The sequence below is a fragment of the Rhea americana genome, unplaced genomic scaffold (genome assembly GCF_003343005.1).
Source record: "Rhea americana isolate MKP2758 unplaced genomic scaffold, rheAme1 scaffold_152, whole genome shotgun sequence".
NCBI classification, from domain to species: Eukaryota; Metazoa; Chordata; class Aves; order Rheiformes; family Rheidae; genus Rhea; species Rhea americana.
Window position 1 is genome coordinate 1277421 of NW_028185617.1, and position 18447 is coordinate 1295867.

Genomic DNA, 18447 nt, shown 5'->3' on the forward strand with positions numbered 1-18447 from the left:
CAATATTAATCAGTAGAATGAGAAACAAATGGTTTGCAGAAGCCTGGGATGCTTTATTAACTGAACCTGCAACCAAAGTGTCTATATTTTTAGCAAAGTGAAGCTGCTGTAAAAATTTCATTTTGTATACACTGAGGCATGGTATCCTCCCCCAGAGGAGTCCAATATGCTCCTAGCTCCAGGTTCTGTGGATACACATTGTTCTTCTGAATCCCCATGAATATGCTTTGTAGCTGAACTACATCCCTTTTAAAAGCATCTGTGTTTCTCCCAAGCCCACAGATCAAAGACTACATTTTAGGTCTTGCAATAATTATTTGTTATTTATATATGTGTGTGTATATATATATATATGTATATAAAAATATAGTTTTATAAATATATATAAAATAATTATTTGAAACATGAGCAAAACTGTATCCATACTTTGGTCACATGTTTTTAATCAAAAAAAGACCACAATTTAAACAAGCCACATGTATTTTTACCAACAGATCAGGTTCTTATTTAGATATGTGCATATCTAAGTAATCTAAACTGTCCACAACATTCTCAAGTGAAAAAAAGCAACCTTGAAAATACAAGTAAATATTGGCATCACTGATGCTCTAGACAGTGAATAAACAAATTTTTGTGCCACAGCAGAGCCCAAGTAACTCCTGTGAAKGCCCTGGATGGACATCAGCCCAACTCACACATTATCAATTGTAGGAGCACTGTCATTGTTTGGAGAGGTGCCCGAATAATGTTTACAAAGGAGTAAATGCACTAGCTGAAACTCAAAAATTATATAAGATGTGAAGCCTGATTAGTCCAGCTTTATCTTCTGCCAAAGCTATTATCCAGAAATAGTGCATACATGTTCTAGCTGTTTCCCTCCATTTCTAAATTTTCTTTTTTCCAATGGGATATTTGTTTAAATTTGCTCTGACTTTTGTAGTCCCCTCTGTGTGGGCTGCTTTTTGAGGGATCCSAAGAGGGTTTGCTCAGAAAGAAAAGTTCAAGTTGGAGAAGAGTGAAATGTGACATTTAGTTGTAACAATTTTCAGTGTTTTCATTGAAACATTTTCATCCAAAATATTAGAGTATAAGAAATTACTCTTGATTACTCTGGATGTGATACAAAGAAGAATTAAATGTTGATATGTGATAAATATTTTTCAGTAGATATGAAACTTGATAAAACTTTTTATAGTTGTTAAACTATGTTGCCGTACTGTAAAATCATCACCAGATACTCTTTTTTTGTGTGTTTTTTTTTCTTTTTTTTTTTTTTTGAGTGCTGAAAATTTGGGATAGACCTGTCCCCTCAATCCCACAAAGAATAACACATAATCATGTACCTTCTGGAATAACTCTAGATGATGCAAGTCATCTATTTGAAAGCAGCTACTACCATCAGTTTTTCTGGAAGACAAGCAAATCAGAAGATCCCAAGAGCTCAGGTCACCTGCCAGAAAATAAAAGAAGCACACTGAGAAAGAAAATATCAYGCAATTCCTGCTTGAATAGAAAATGTTTAGAGCCAAATCCTATGGAACAGCAACCTGTTGAAGGTTTAAGTACATCAATACTACACAGGTGGCAGAAGGAAYAAAAGACATTATATTCAGTACCACCGTTTAGGTTTTGGAAATACACTTAGTTTTTTCACAGTAGGCATCTCCTATTACACCTTTGGCATGTACTGATGCCTGTTGATGTCCAGCTACCTGGAGTCTGGCCTGAGATAATAGCATTCAGAGATGAAAAAGTTGAATACCATGATCCTGCTTTAGACTATTCCTTTCTTGAACTCTTCAACACATGCTTTTGTAGCACACATGCACAATATGCAATGTGATCTTCTGAGCTCTTTTCTGTTCTTGAGAAGTAAATATTACAGGAAGTAATTCTTAGCCTGGATTTGGGTGTAGCTGCTTCCTAAATATTAGACACTGGATTGCCAACATCTAGAACCAGTGAACACGTGGAAATCAAGTTGTAATGAAAAAAATAGCTATATCCGTAATCACTAATTCTTCTTTTTTGAGGGGAAGCTGACATGTGAGACCATGGGATTATATAATCAGTAAATGAGTAACACCGGAGTCASAGGTGACTGAAGAAGAGCCAAAAATGACTAGCACCAACGAAAACACCACTGTGGATTAGAAGATACAAATAGGTCTAAGAGTCTGCCCATACTGCTGCATTTGATGTCCAGTGTCTGGTCAGCTACCTGAGGTGGTCATTTGTTTTTTTCTGAATACAGCCTTAGTGATCTGGATTAGTTAGAGATGGTGGCATTTCCAAAACAATTAACAGAATCATTATATCCATTCAAGACACCATAAATAGATTTGATAAATGGGAAATCATTTTAATGATGGGGTGCCAGTTCGAAATAAATATTGCCAAACAGGAAGGGCAGCCAGAAAAGCTGTAAAGCATCTAGGTCAGGGTATAGCATTTGAACATAACTCTCTTCAGGGTACCTATCACAGTGATTGCTTAGTTGGTTCTTTTCCTCCAAGGCTGGAAAGATTACATATATTTTATTTCATTTCTATGCTACCCATCTGTGGCACATTTAATTTTGTAAAAATTTGGTCCCACTGACAGCCACAGAGATATTATTTTGGCTGATTTCCATCTCCAAAATGTAATTCTTTCCCATACTGATTCCAGTCCCAAACACAAGGCAGGCAGAGGATTCCACTTAAGGAGATTTAACATTCAATTTGCATTAAGTACAGTAATGAATGGAATGTGCAGAACAGATTCAGGATTATAAACAAAACTATCACCTTTTTAATGTTTATAAGCAGTACTACAAAAAGCCAGAGATAATTTTTCAATTATATTCTATCATTTACTGTAAAGAACTCTTCAGTTTTATGTTACAAGAACCGGTTTTATTGTATAAAATTTGATTAAGGCATAAAAATTTAAGCAAGGTAGACTCACTACATGCTCCTTTATGAAACAAACAAAAAACTGCAGGTAGATATAAAGGCCATACATAGCAAGTAAAAATATGAGGAAACACTTCATTTTGGTGCAAAAGATTGACAGTGTTAACAACCTACTCAATGGTCCAGACCAGCCATATAATTATCAGATAAGCAGGATATTATGTCTTTGACTGGTAAGCACCTTTAACTAAATCACTATAATTACATATAAAGCACAATGTCTAGCTGTGTGTAAATGGAAAGGGTGCTGGAGGGAACTCAGTTTCTCAGAAGTAGTTCACTTCCTTCCCTTGTTTATTGTTACATACCCTGGCCAGGGATTAATTTGACCTCTGACTGCACTGTGTATCATTTGCCTCTAGGACACAGCAGAGATGATCGATATGAATGTACAAAATGAAAGAAAAAGGAAGAAAGGGCTCTCAGACCTTTCTCATTTCTGAGCCAAGGTCCAGGATGCAGAACAGTTAACTATTAGCAACAATTTTTCAGTCCAGTTTGAATGTCTGCCATCATTTGTGTTTTCTCTTTAGGGTAATTAGACATCTACCCAGTTACTTCGGTACAAAACAATCAGTACTGAAACATGCCTATTTATAGAAAACAGGAGACTTCCTATTAGTGGAACAATGTACACCTAGTTCTGTTTCTCAGATTCAGGCTGACAGAGCTTTCTGATTTCTATTTAAATATATCTATGCATTTTGAATCAATTACAATTGAAAAAATGTTCTTGGAAAACAAAAATGAAAGAAGCATATGTTGTAACAGTTATTTAGTTCTGGAACAGACTCTTTTGTGAGCAGATATAGCCTAGAAATTGTCTACGTCATCCCTTATACAGTTTAGCTTTTTCAGGAAAATGAACATCTATGACCATGAGACCATGAGTCTGTCTCCCTTTGATAACTGTGATAATTGTAAAACCATAACTCAGCAAAGATTAATTATTATTATTAAAATTGTGGTAAGACCACATTACACAAGCGAAGAATCCCAAGGCATCAGGCACTGTATTTTAACACAGAAGAAAATCCCTTTCACAGAGATTACATCTAAAGTAAAGCTAGATACAATGTTTGAGTTAGAACAATGCACAAAAAAGGAAAAACAAAAGTGATAGTAAGAAGAAAGCTGTATGGATAAACYTGATGTTTCAAAAAGCTTTTAGAGATGATTAATGCAGAAGCATTAACAATGGCCACATTACTTCTTCATCTAATCACAATCTAATTGCTAATTTCCTGCAGATTTCACACCAGAAGTGGGCTTTGAGACGATATTTGAATTGGAACATTAAAATAGATATTTCATTTCCGAATAATTTAAAGCAAGGCTACTAATAATTTTTGTGAACTGTTTCCCACATAAAGGGCTTTGTCTGTGCTTAGTGAAATTCTGTTTGCCTTATTCAYGGAGCTCAGTGGAGCTGAGCATATAGCAGTAGTAGACTAGATGAGCAATATGAAAACCCACCTCAGGGAGATGGTCTTTGCTGCCTTGTATTACTTTACATTTCCAGTGGACAAGCAGAAGAGTGGCAACTTGCAATGACAAATTGCAATTTTCTGTTCAGCCTCTCACAGAGCATTTTTTCAAGCCAAGATTTGTTTKATTCAGCTTGTTAACAGTGCAGGCCTTGTCTACATAGTCAACGCTCATCCACAGAATTACAACATTATATAGTCAAAGTGATTCTAGTGTAGATAGGGACTATGCTAGAAGCACGRTATTTTTATTTGTCTCTCTTTTTCCAGCTCTTTCCTCCTCAGCTCCTCCTGAGTGACACAAACTATTCCAGTGAGAGTGCCATTTTGCTGAAACAGATGTCTACATGAGGCCTCTGCCAAACTGGGTTATATCACTAAAAGATTATGTTCTCCACAGACTTTCATCAGACAAAGGAAAAGTCAAGTATAGCTCATGCACATGCACAGACCTGTTTAAAACTGCAGCATCAGTTCATGTAGCTAACCTTGTGACATTCAAATATACACTGAGCCTAGAAATTTTCAGGCTACAGCTCAGTAACAAATATAGTAAGACCATAATAAACCTGAATCCTCAACAGAAGTGACAGCACACTCAGTGCAACTTAATGGTCAAGATGGAAACTTAGAAGCTGCAGTAGGCAAATGTAGATGTTCTGAAGCCCTGCCTTGCAGTCCCATTCTGTAAAGTGGTTGTGTACCTGAGCTGTGCATCTCATGTATAGCTGAGAATATCAGCCAGGGTTGATATTCTGAGGAACAGCAGAATGGTATACTCCAAGATAACAATCTACTGCGACCACCTTGAATTACTTTCATTCAGAAGGAGTCAGAATACACACTATACAATTCAACCAGAAATTGAAAAGAAATTTTTATTGCTAAAATGTACAAATTATATTTTTAATCTAGATTCTAGTGTTTTCACTGGTTTTTACTCTGACTTGATACTTGGAATAATCAAAATAGTTAATATAGGGAAAAATAATTTAAAAGATAGCAATCTAAGGACAAAAGAAAACATGTTTTTACAAATGACGGAAATAGCAATGCAGAGACCAATCAAAACATTTAAATTTGCTATAAAAATATTTTACAGAGAGTTTTTTTATCTTCTGATATCATAATTCAAACTGAACAGAAACAAACAAAGGGTTGCAGGACTTAGTGGGGTTTTTTTATGCTTAAAGCAAGAATGCTGCATGGATCAACTTCAAGAATTTTGAAAGGTAAAATTGATTTCTAAAATGAAGTGATCTTGTTCCTAACTTTGAAATTATCATGTTATCCCCATAAATTATGGCATTGCAAGCTCAATTTTGCAACAAATATGTTATATATGTGCTAAGTATGCAACGCTATAGAGCTTTTAATTGTGCATATACAGAAAAATACTGTTATATTTAATTGAATGAGAAAATTTCATTTCAATAGCATGCTAGAAATTTTATTTTTCAGTGTCAGTGTCACCAACCTGATTTTTTAAATGAAAGAAGTTTGAAAATCTAATATAATCTTCATTTTTTATGTTAATATTTTTCTGTACCTCATTCATTCTGGAAAATTAAAATGCTGGTCAGCTTTATTTTAATTTTCATTTCTAGGCAATTTCAATTTTGCACTCTCTTGCACCATCAACTGTAAAATGATCAATTTATAAGCACTAGAGGACAATAAGGTGATAAGAAACAGCCAGCACTTGTTTGTCAAGAACATATCATGTCAAACCAGTCTAATTTCTTCTGATAGAGTAACTGACTTAGTAGACAAAAGGGAAACAGTCATGATGAAATAGTTTTACTTTATTAAGTCCTTTGACACTCTTTCCATATAACAACCATAATGTACATGCACAGTTATGTGAAAAATCAACCCTACACTATCAGAGTGGGGTTTTTTTGAGTGGAATCTCAAAGGATTCTTCACTGTACATTCAGTTCTGCTCAATTTCTTCATTAATAAACTGAATGATGGAATAGAAAGTACAGTTATAAGTAGCAAATGACACCAAGCTGAGAGGAAATGTAAGCACTTCAGAAGACGTGCTCAGACTTCGAAATATGTAAATTACCCAAAATCAACCTGAGGAACATCAAGACAAGGTCAAACTGCCATAATTTGGAAGGAGAAGTCAGAGAGACAGATACAAATGGACAATACTGCAAAACAATACTGCAGAAAAGTACCAGGTTCATAAACTGCACATGAATCAATAGTATAATACCACTGCAAAAAAAGAAAAAGAAAAAAAAAAAAAAAGGAAAGAAAAAGAAAAAAAAAAGAGAAGTAACTCTTGAGTTGTTTGAAAGATTTATGGGGACTGAAACTGCTGAATTTCCACCACTGGTATTGCAGTTTGAATTTATTCCATGCTGCACACCATTCTGAAGAAAAAGGATGTTTTTCATTATAATCATAACCTTGCAGACATCCAGAGCTGCAGCCAAACATGAATATGAGTGTTATATACAAAGAACAGAAGGTAATCATTCCATGCCAGTTGGTGGTGGTCATACCTCACCAGTAATACTGTACCTACTTTTAGAAAACATAGTTTCACTAGAGGATTACARGAATGACATGGTCTTTGGAACAGCTGAACTATGAATAAAGATCAAAAGAATTTTGGGGGGGGGAATTTACTTTCTCCAAAATGAAGTTGGGATCATAGATCATTCTGCTGAAATATAAACTTTTATCCATCCAAAATCAATTGTGCTTTTATTGTGTTTTTTTCTTTTTTCTTTTTTTTTCTTTTTGATCACTTAATTTAGGATACAAAGTAAACACTTTGATTTTCAGCAAGGAATATTTAAAGAAAATTTTCTAATTGTTGGGATGAAGTATTGGAATAAGTTACTTCAGGAAGCTACAGAACCACTGTCAAGGGAGATGCTGGGACTTACCCAAATTCAGAGAGATAATAAGCCTATTTTTTTAAAGAAATCTCCTAAAGCTCTTCTTGCCCATTTCTAGGCAACTCGGAACTGCTTGAGATGTGAAGTGAAGGTTTTCATATACAAGTCTTCTTCCAAGCTCTGACACAGTAAACTTTATTCAAACACATTTTGGGCATGTTGAAATCCTGATGTGTAAATAAATTTATGATAAGTTTTATCCCAGTGTGTCATGGTTCCTCAAAGCAGGAGAAAACATCAAAACCCTGTGCTAAAGCAGGATAATGGAGGGAGTGCAGATTTGGTAAGGAGSCACATATTTCTGGAGGTAACCACATGTGTTCAGCTCCAACTATTTCACTTAAAACAAGACTGAGCCTGAAGAGCAAGCTTCAGCCCTGCAACACGATCAGTTTATAGGGAGCTGATAGCTTGCTCCTCAAGAGTTAGTGTGAAACAGCTACCAGGAAAAGGTTGCTGAGAGATCTCTATTGCTTCTTTGCTTGGATCCAGACTCTTGAGTTGGATTTTTTGCCTACCAGTATCTCACAGGGCAGCAGCATAAGGCTCTGAAATGTCTTTTGGGATGTGAGAATTCTGTACCTCTGATGATCTGAGCTTCACTGAGCTCCAGGGAAAAACATCATTTGAAACCTATTTCTGGTTATGGCAGCTTGGCTGTCGACCTTGTGTAAAGATTAGAATGCCATTTGTTGCTGGACTGAATACTTTCTCTTTGTTAACTGTCTGCCCTTTCAAATATTGCAAATATCACAGTTTCATTTGTAAGATTTTCCCTAGAGGAATGTCTCAAATATAGGTATGCAGGAATTACCCCTTAAAAGAAGTGCTTATTTGAGGTATTCTATTTTTTCAAGTAGTTTTCTTATAATGTGGCTCTTGATAGTTGACCATTATCAGCCATTTGAATTCACTGCCACAACAATGAAGAAGTGATCACTGTGCTAGAGGAAAATAGTCTAGRAAAAGATGGAGAGGTTTTTGATTATTTTCTGTACTATTCTGAATCGCAGCTGCTCATCTATCCATGTGCAAACCTCTTGCTGTTTTTTCACAGCATGCTCCATATGACTTGTTGAGACTGACTGTACTCTTCCATAACACACAGTCCAGACCAGTAACTACTTGTTTAACTAGTCAAACTAGGTTGAAATCTCTTGGCATATAAATTATAGTGAAGTAATACAAGTGTAAAAAAAAACCCTACTCTATGTATGAGGCTGAGATTGTTGGACACAGTCAATTCATTCACAAAATAATCTGTATGCCTATGTAAATGAGCAAGTGCCTCTTGGCTGCAAGGGGAAGGCTGCAGAAATCCTGAGGACACTCACTATTCACCCCTTTTGAAGATGATCAGGGTTTTATTTTGGCTCAGCTGCCCTATAGCTACAAATATCTGAAGTGCCAACGGCAGCATACTTTGGAGAGGCTGGCATGAAGCAAGTGGAAGCAATCTAATTCCCAGGACAGCTCATTTATCCATGGCCAGCTTAGCATAAAATATTGCCCTGTGCTCAGGAATTAATGGAAAGTCACATCTGAGTTCAGCTTTAGGGAATGAAACAGCTATTTGAGGTGCTAATACAAGTGTCTCACCTCTAAAGGCAGTGTAATGCTTGACCACTCAGTATCTCTTCTGCAAATACTGCAGAGTTATATCAGATCTAACTTCAAACAGGAAGGCATAGTGTTTCTACTCTCCTATTAAAAAAAAGTAATAAAAAGTTGTTTTATTATTATTTCCTTGTATTAGGAAGGGCCAGGCTGCAAGCTTGCCTGTTTTGTTAATCCAAAGCAGAAATTTTAAAAGTACACAAGTAAACAGTATGAGTTTAGCAAGCTAAGAGTTATCAATTTCTTCCACAAGAACTCTTCTCAAATTTGGAAAAGATGTTTTTATTTTTTTGCCTAGTCTCAGACTACAAAACTGCTTGGGACCTACCTAACAAGTCCACCCAGACTGCCTCACTGGGCTAACTGCTAGTAAAAGGCAGATAATTTTCTCTAAAAGAAGCAAAAGAAATCAGCTGCAGACATAAATACAAGAAAAGTCAAGACACATGACAATCAGTCTTTCTCCATTTATATCATATTTACTCACATCACATATTAACAATCCTTTCTGCAATCAACAAATTATTATAGAAAACAATCATGAAGGCATTTGCAGACCTGCAGCAAATGATTTAAGGCATTTTTTTTCAATCTATGGATAACTGATTGGACGTAAAAAGGTAGTGTACAAAATAACTGCGATACTATTAGCCACATCCACATTTTTTCTGCGCAATCAAAGAATGAACAGAATACCAGAAAAAAAAAGTAACTAAAGTACATTCAAAAGTTTGATTAGTTTGTTTTGGGCMAAAGGGCACTGCAGCATTTGAGAAAAATGCACTAGATGGATCTCATTTTACCAGAGAGCATCACTGACAGGAAAAAAAATATTTTCTGCTGAGTTCTACCCTGGCTGGTAACTCTTACAACCTATAGTTTTTGTCATTAAATAATTTGTGAATTCAAGCTATGAAAATACGCTATCAAAATATTTTGTGAGCTGAAGAACAGTTTAACAGCAAACAAAAGGCAAATATGTAGTCCTGAAACACTGGCAAACACATCAGAGACATTCAAACACTCAAGCCTGTTATTCCACTTCCAAGCTTACACTCAGTGCTTTGGATGAATCTTCAGATTACTCTGGTATGCTCTCCCCACTTGGGTACTTCCTGCGTAGCAAGCCTTGGTAAGACTAAAGTGATCCACTACGATACGCTTTGCTTACAGGCAAGCTAAAAGGGCTTTTATCTCTAGTTGCTCAAGGATATAAATACACAATATTTTATTATTGCCTAGGCCCAAATATTGGAACTCTTAACACTATACATATTTTTATATACCACGTAGGTTACCACAGTCAAAACCGCTAGATATATTTCTTACTCACATACAAAAGTACTGAGGGACTGAGACCTAACATTTTTCTTTGGGATAGAAGTTCTCATAAGCTTCAAGCATACACTTAGCTGCTTACAGTTCTACTGAAGCTCAGCTAACCCATCTGTGTGGATGCTTCCTTACTGTGAAGGAAAGAAGGAAATGTTTGACAGAAATGACAGCTTGAGAGATTAGAGTCAGTATACTTAAGATGGACTGAGAAGAGGAACCAGGTGAAAACTAGAAGAGATGTCTATGCGGGGAGRGGGGAGATCATGCAGTTGATGGATAGGACTGGAAAGAACAAGCTCATGGAGGCAGCTGTGTAGTTAAGGAAGTTATTGTCCATATGCTCTGTTTGTTAAAGGTGTTGGAAAATTTGCAATGATGTCCTGCCACTGGAAACAGGGTTTGGAGCTGAACAAGAGAGATGGTGGTAGGCCACACACTGACCAAAGAAAAGAAATCAAAACATCACCAGATATTTGCATGTGTGTCCAGCCTCTGAGACAACTCACATCTCTTTTAAAGTACAGTTCAGAGAAAATAAGTATGTAGGTAACTTATATCCTTAGATAAATGGCACAAGAAGAACTCTGCTCTGCTCTGCGCTAGTGGAAAAGAGGAGGGTTCCATTCCCCGCCTGGAGGAAGCGCACAGCTCCATACTGTGGTGGAGGTGCAAAGGGCAGGAAGGAATGAGAAAGCGTTTCATTCCCATGTGGAGAAGGCAGGAAAACCACACTGCTTCATGGAGTGAGGAGGAGGGCTCTCTGCTCTCCAAGTCACAGAGGAGAGGGAAAAAAAAGCTCCACTCTGATCTCTGCCAAGGAAAAAGATTCTGTCTGATATAATTCCCTTTGGACAATCCTTGCTGCTACTTGATCCAAGTTTTTCTAAAAGATAACTCTTGGGACTATATCCAGGAAAGAACTTAGCATCCTTGCTCTGTGCATCCCGAGGCAAAGTCATKTGAAAAAGCAGCACACAGTCATGAAATGAAAAGATGGTACATGAGCAAGTGAGTTAAATGAAAGGTTCAAAGAGTGTATTTCACAGCCTTTTAGTACCTGACTGCGTTCTTTCATGCTGTTCTTTGCAAGCCATACCTGCCTGCTGTGGTGTGATATTCACAAAGTTCATCATCATTTTCCATCATTTATTTTAAAGTAGTTTTATTTAAACTTCTAACAGCCTAAGAAAAAGTAGCAGTTTAAAGATGTCAGGTAGTTACCTCTGTAGTTCACAGAGCAGAATGACAAAGGAATGAAACCAAACACATGCAGCAATAAAAAATACACTGGGGACAGAAAAATCTCCACTTGGCTAGAATGCAGAGTTGTCAGATGAAGAATATATAGAGTGAACTGACGCAAAGTCATTAGAATACAACAATTCTATAACAAAAACTTTTCCTGAAACTCCAAATTATTTTTACAGAAAAAACACCTAAAGAATTTAGGCCTGAAGCTCTTTTATATTGACCAGGTAAAACTCAGAGGAACACTGGATACACTGGATAGGAATGCAATGGATGATTGTGATCATAGGAGCTACAACAAAAATAACACACATGAGGCCTCTTCTCAACCAAAATATGACCAAGCCTGCTGGTTCCACTGCCCTTACTATGAGTAAGGTGTTTCAAGAAGGAACACCTGGCAAGTAGAAAGAGCCAGAGCCTGGAAAAGAGATTCAATGGCCAGTAATACCTCAGAAGAAGGGGTTGTATGTGAAGAAACAAGATTTTTGAATATAACTTCCTTCCTTCCCTTTGCCCCAACCCTTCTACAACACCCACTTTCTTTGCAACAGGACTAAAAATATGAGAAACTTGGGATGGAGAACGGCCTCTGATGATATAGTAATGAGATTTTATCCCTGACTTTAATGAGCAACAACTGTGCTAGAGCCAAGAAAATTGCTTCTCCCCACAGAGACAGAGACACTCATGATAAGGACACCTAAGAAATAAATAAGTTCATTTATTTGTCTTAACATTCCATCTCATTTTAATTAGAATTTTAATTGTAAATGTTCTAAGATTATAATTACAATGTTAAAAACAGGGTATTTGATCACCTCCACAGGGAAAAAAAAAAGATATATATTTTTAAAGGTCTGAATGGCAGTATTTGATCACTGAATTTACAGGTATTATTTGCCAATATAAATTAATGATCTCTTAATACCTGAGAGGCAGGAAAAAGTTAGTTTCTCCTTATAAGGGAGAAACTTAGGCAGAGAGAGAACTAAACTAAATAGTGTCGGCCTGCAAACTATTTGTTCCTGTTAACTGTTTTCTTCTCCCTGGGTGGCCATGCCATGCCCAGGCCCAGTCTAGGAGTCACAGATCAAGCCAGTGACAGTTCCCAATAGCTAGCAGAAATGAGGCCACCCTCATTTAGGGAAAAAGGGAGTTTACATCCAGGGACATAAGCCATGTCATGTCACTTGTACTCAGGGCCAAGGAACGGGCCCATTTTATTTAAGAGTTACACACTGCCAGAGAAGCTATGTTGGCACAAGAATTAAGTGGTGGCTAGTAAAAGCAGATCTCCAACAGCACCCCATGGACACTGTTTTCTCAGCAGCATCTTATGTCATCTTTCAGTACTACTCACCTTGCACGCTATGGGGCAGTGAAAGTAGGTGATATGGACACATTATCATGACTACTGTGTCGACCATCCATCCACGAACCCTATAATAGATGTCAAAATTATCCCTCCAAAACATTAAAAAAAAATGTAGGGTCAGACCTTTCACTTTTGAAAGGCAGCAGAAACAAACCTGCATTTTCAGATCAGCAGAAAATGTGTACTGCAACATTTGGGATAAAAATCAGATGTGCTGTGGAGCTGGGAAAAGATGAAAAACAACCAAAAAATACCTCTGCTGCTTCCCTCTAACTTGTACATCATCCTGTCATAAGGAGGGCAACCTAACAAATCTAGTTACTTTCTATAGCAGTACTTTCTTGAGAATAGCTTTATTTTCTTCCTATTCTAAGATCCTTCTCCAAAGGTCTTTTTCTAAAGACACAACACTTCATCCCAAGTGAAAAAGTGATTAACATGTGTCAGACGCAAGAGCATTTAAAGCCCCTGTTTTCAACCCTCCCTTTACAGAATATTACCTATGATATATATATATATATATATATATATATATATATATATATATATATATATATATAATTGGCGACTGACTTCCAAAAAAGCCACAGTGATACTGAGCTTCACTATGACTGTAAAAAAATGGACTGAGGACTATTACTTTTTGAAAGTCACTAGGAGCTAGATGTAAATATATATCGATACTTAGGTGCCTAATTACCATTAAGCCATACTTTTTGAGATCCAGTTCAAAACAGATGTCTTGTTCTGATTTTATTTGTCTATTTAACAGAGTGCTTAAAATAGGATATGTATCAACATACCGATCTGCTAGAAAAAAATAATAATGAATTGCAGCAAACAGTATGCTTGGGTTTCAAACAAAGAAAAAATGATTCTGTCCTAATTTACCATTTTACGCTAAAGTCCTTTTTCCAAAAAATGATCTACTGAGACTTAGTCCAACTGTCAACTGTAAAATAACTGTGGGTTACTTTCCGTCCTTTCCTCTCACAAAGTATGAATACATTTTATTTCTACTTGCACCACTGAGGAAATACTTTAAGAATATATTTTTTACCCTTGCTACACACTGAGGCTGCTAGTGTTCAAGTCTTACTACTTCATAACTTTTTAATTTAAATCCTTTCCATATGTTGTTCTACTGTCCTGTTGTCAAAAATGGACATTGTTTTGTAAGATCTGCCAAAATGATCAAAATTAGTTATATTTTTATTCCTCTTTTTCATAATCAGAGAGGAGGCATCATTTTCAGTATTTGTTTTCTGTATGAAATAACTTTTTCAGAAACCTGAAAGCTATTGTGACAAACTGTTTTGATTTCTGGGTAAGTTAGAGAAGCTTTCTCTCTCATCAACATCTGTGCAAACTATGACTGCATCGAAATGTACAACCTCAGGGTCCAAGTAAGAGAATATTCAATATTCCATTGAAAAGACAGCTTTGAGGGAGTACAATAAACATCAGAAGTGTAGAATAATCGTTCCCTCATAGGGCAAAGGTTTCCATTTTATGGAAGATAAGCCACTGCATCAACAATACGGTGCATGAAACTTCAAGAAACATATTCTAACCTGTGGGTGGCTACTGCACTTTTGATGTCTGGAACATTTTGGGGATGCAGTATTCAAAAGAGCTGTCACTCATAAGTGGTTGCAGCTGGAAAAAAATGGAATCTGAATCTAGAACTAGAATGGACTAGCTGCAAATTACAATAAAGGTCCACACATCAAATAAGCTTTTTGCTATCTGAATAAATAAAAGCCAGGGAAGCTAAAGTAAAAAAATATTGGTGTCATTTTAGAGATGCATGAATGTCGCTACCTAAAGCAGGAACATAATGATGAAAGACACCACACTTCTAACAGCTGATCAGGCTCAGAGCCAGTGAGCTCAGCAAAAAAGCTTCCAGCAGCCAAAACACTGGGCAACACTGATGCAACAGTCCCTTAGACAGATCGCTCTGACAAGACTCCAGTAAGCTGTTGGCTATACTTACTGTCATTCTCCCAGCACCGATATTAGTTTAGGAATAGATATCTGTATTTATAAAGCAGGGTCTCTACTTGAACCCAGTTAAGCCAGGATTCATTTCTTAAACTGAATGAGGGCAACATTTTTAAAATATCTTGAATAAACCATTTTCTGCTGTTACCTTCTTATCCTACAGACTACATTGTTTAAACATGGCCTCAAACTACTTTTAAAGGATTTGCATATTAACAGTACATTATAAAGCTTGTACACCTACACCTTAATCCCTCGTATTTCTTTAATTTCAGTAGAGTCACACATTGTTGCTGCCTTTGGCTGATGTGTCTATCTGCCTGGACACTGGTGTTTTTCAGATTCTGTTAACATGACATAATTTATTCCAGCAAAGATTTAATTTTAGCTCATTGTGTAATCAAACAGCTGAAATACTTTAATTATTCTAAGTTCTAAGTCAGTCCAGCAAATAGCACTCTCTACTAGACTGTATGTTCTGTTTATATGACTAGAAAGAACTTTCAAAGTAATATATATTTGGCAACTTTACAGCTTTTGTTTTAATTTGACAAAGTTCAATGTCCTTACACATTTTTTTACCAATTAAGAATTTCTCTTTCTCAAGTAAAAGACTGCTTTTGAAGCAGAGTTTTTAGTGCAATTCTGTAGAGTTTATTTTAACTCTACAAAGAAATAGTTTGTGTGATTTTCTGTCAGAAAACACGGAACATGTTCTGTTAATAATTAGGAAGGAGAAAACATATCGTTCAGAAAAATATATAATGCATTAGGTTCCCTAACAAGAAACTACAGCATCCCATTAGAGAACAGCATTTATTTGGGTATGTCACAAGCGCATTTGTCTTGTAGGGAAACCAATGACGCTTGTGACATGAGATTAGGCCTCCACTTCCAACTACTTGGCAAATAGCCAAGCTTAATTGCTAAAAGCAAAATTAAAAAGTGACCAAAATGATGTATGATGTATGTTTTTGATATRTATTTTTTTTCCCAAAGTATATGAAGCTTTCACTCCATGGAAGCAGAACGTATTTAACAAACACATTAGGTATGCTTGTAATTTACTAGGCTCTGAGGATCATCACATTTCTAAGTATTTTGCTTGTCTGGGAAATTCCTTGCTGAATGGCACACAAAAAAAWTCTTCTGAAATGTGTATTTTACTTGTCAAAGCTTTGCATAGGACTCAAATAACATACATTTTGCATTAGGAAACCAATCTACTTCGTATATTGTCAGCTATATATTTGTATCAGCACTTAACCAGAGATTTTTGGAAGATAAGTTACAGCTGTTTGATTTGAAGATATGCATAATGTAACCCMCAAAATACTTTTTTGGCCAGCCTCACCATTATTATTTTGCACAATATTTTAAATGACTTATTTATGATAGAATGGATCTTATGCTTTTTCTGGCTTGCTAAGATTTCCAGTCCTGCTTATTTAACCTTACCTCCACAGGGCTGTTTACACTTTCAGAATCTGATTTCAATTTTCTTTAATTTTCTCAGACTTTTGTATTTATAAAAGCTGAGCATCTAGTGACCTCTCTATTCCTGACATTTCCTTTACTCTCCGCTATGAAAAAGAACAAAAACCCCAGTGTCTCATTTCTGTTCCAAAAAAACTAAACTACTTCCTTCAGTGGGTTGGTCCTTGTAATTGAAAATGGCAACCAGATGTTTACAGAACACACCAGTAATTTTCCTTGAGGCCTTTACTCTTTATAATTGTTTGCTAAAGTTGGATTTCATGGAAACTTCTCTAAGGCTGAAACAGCAAGTAGGGTTACTTTCTAACTGGACTGTGGACAATTAAAAACAAAAAAATGAAATAAAAGTAAAGTTAGAATTAATGCTACACACTCCTGTTAATGTATTTCAAACTCCACTCACTAAGAGAGATTTTTTTTTTCTCTCAGAACTGGTTTTTACATACCATCCCACTAAATTTGTTTCTATTTCAAGGACTACATTATTTACTTGGTAGCTGCTCAAACTTCAGCTGGCTATACTCTAAGCACCACTGACTTATAATCCCTTCTCTTTTCCTCATACTTATCAGGAATATTTTCGCACAGATTTGTATTTTTGAGTATATTTTGCAGTTTAAGAAGATGTAGAAGAAGATGCTGTAGCCACATATTCCTCAGTTCAAGCCCTGAGTCACAGTTGATCTGTAGCTGGAATCTTTCCATGTCCTTTAGAAATCACTATGTTTTCCCTCTTCAGTTTATCTGCCTCATTTCCTCAAGGCCACTCATAGACTTCTGTCTGTGAGTCCATATTGTTACCCCACAAGGGGACATACTATATCCAATAAAATCTCCCTATCTAATATTTAAGATCTCTAAGTATGGAGATTCCACAACTCCAGGAAATCTATTTGATTGCCTCACTAGCCTTATCCCTAGAAAAGCTTTCCTAATATCTAATCTATTTTTTTCTTGTTGCATTACTTCATGTCCCGTTTACCAAGGGCATGAAGAATGGATTATTCCTTTTTCCTTGGCAGCAAACTTTTTCATACATTAGATTAACAAGAACCTCCATTCCCCTAATCTTCTCAGTGTTTATATTCACTTAAGAAAGAACAATTATGTGTCCTCCTGTTTCTATCCCATCCTCTAATTCTCACTACTTTTGCTGATATGTCTCAGAAAATGAAAAGTAAACGTGACGGTCACCTGGCATGGCCTTAGGGCCTCTGCAACCCATGGCTGTAGTTTATTCACTAAACTAATTAGCAGCCCTGAGGAAAGTGTATCTGGCTGAACTTATGAAGTAGCACTTCTACAGGTTCCTACCTTGCTGCTGGCCAGATGTAAGCAATTAAGCTGATTCTTTGGCTGATTTAGCCTCTGGTTAAAGTAAGAGTCAGGAGTACTAGAGGTGATACAATATGCTAGAGAAGTAGCATAAAGATTAACAGCAAGAAACATGTGTTTTCATCCTAGTCCTGACAGTGAGTCATACAGCATGAGACAAGATTCAGCTTTTATCCTAATTTCTCCATCTCTAACCCTGGTGTGGTAACATTTGTCTGCCCTCTAGGCCTATTGTGAATAGATGTGGACAGACACAGATTTTTTTTTCTTTTTTTTTCTTTTTTTGGTGAAAAATGCAGATTTTCTTTTAAGAGCAATTGTTTCAAATGACACATAAAAAACAACAAATCAAAATGAAAAACTGACAAAGAATCATTTGAAAATTGTTTTTTCAGAGAGGCAAGGCAAATTTTTTATCATCTGTCTCTCCACAGCTTCTTCAGTCATATAGTATCCAGCCATAGACAGAAATCCTCAGCTAGCATCACTTGATGTGTTGAACACCTGTGCCTGCTCTGTTGTCCTGCTACCTGCTCATGCTTTCTGACATTACCCAAACAGCAGGTTTTTCATATTTCCTCAGGAAACAACTGCCTTGGTGCAAGGAAGCAACAAAGTGCTCCATCCAGAGTGCCAAAGAGTGAGAGCCTTGTAAATATTCAGGC

General features: G+C 36.4%; 1 protein-coding gene across 2 annotated transcripts in view; it reads right to left on the bottom strand.

The window, feature by feature from the left end:
• The window catches only part of CPED1 (cadherin like and PC-esterase domain containing 1), a 149685-nt gene that overhangs the window by 113703 nt on the left and 17535 nt on the right, over positions 1–18447 (bottom strand). For both annotated transcript variants that reach the window (XM_085299718.1, XM_085299716.1), the window contains exon 4: positions 1344–1450. In XM_085299718.1, the coding sequence (XP_085155844.1) occupies positions 1344–1450 (107 nt within the window). The remainder of the gene's footprint in view (positions 1–1343; positions 1451–18447) is intronic.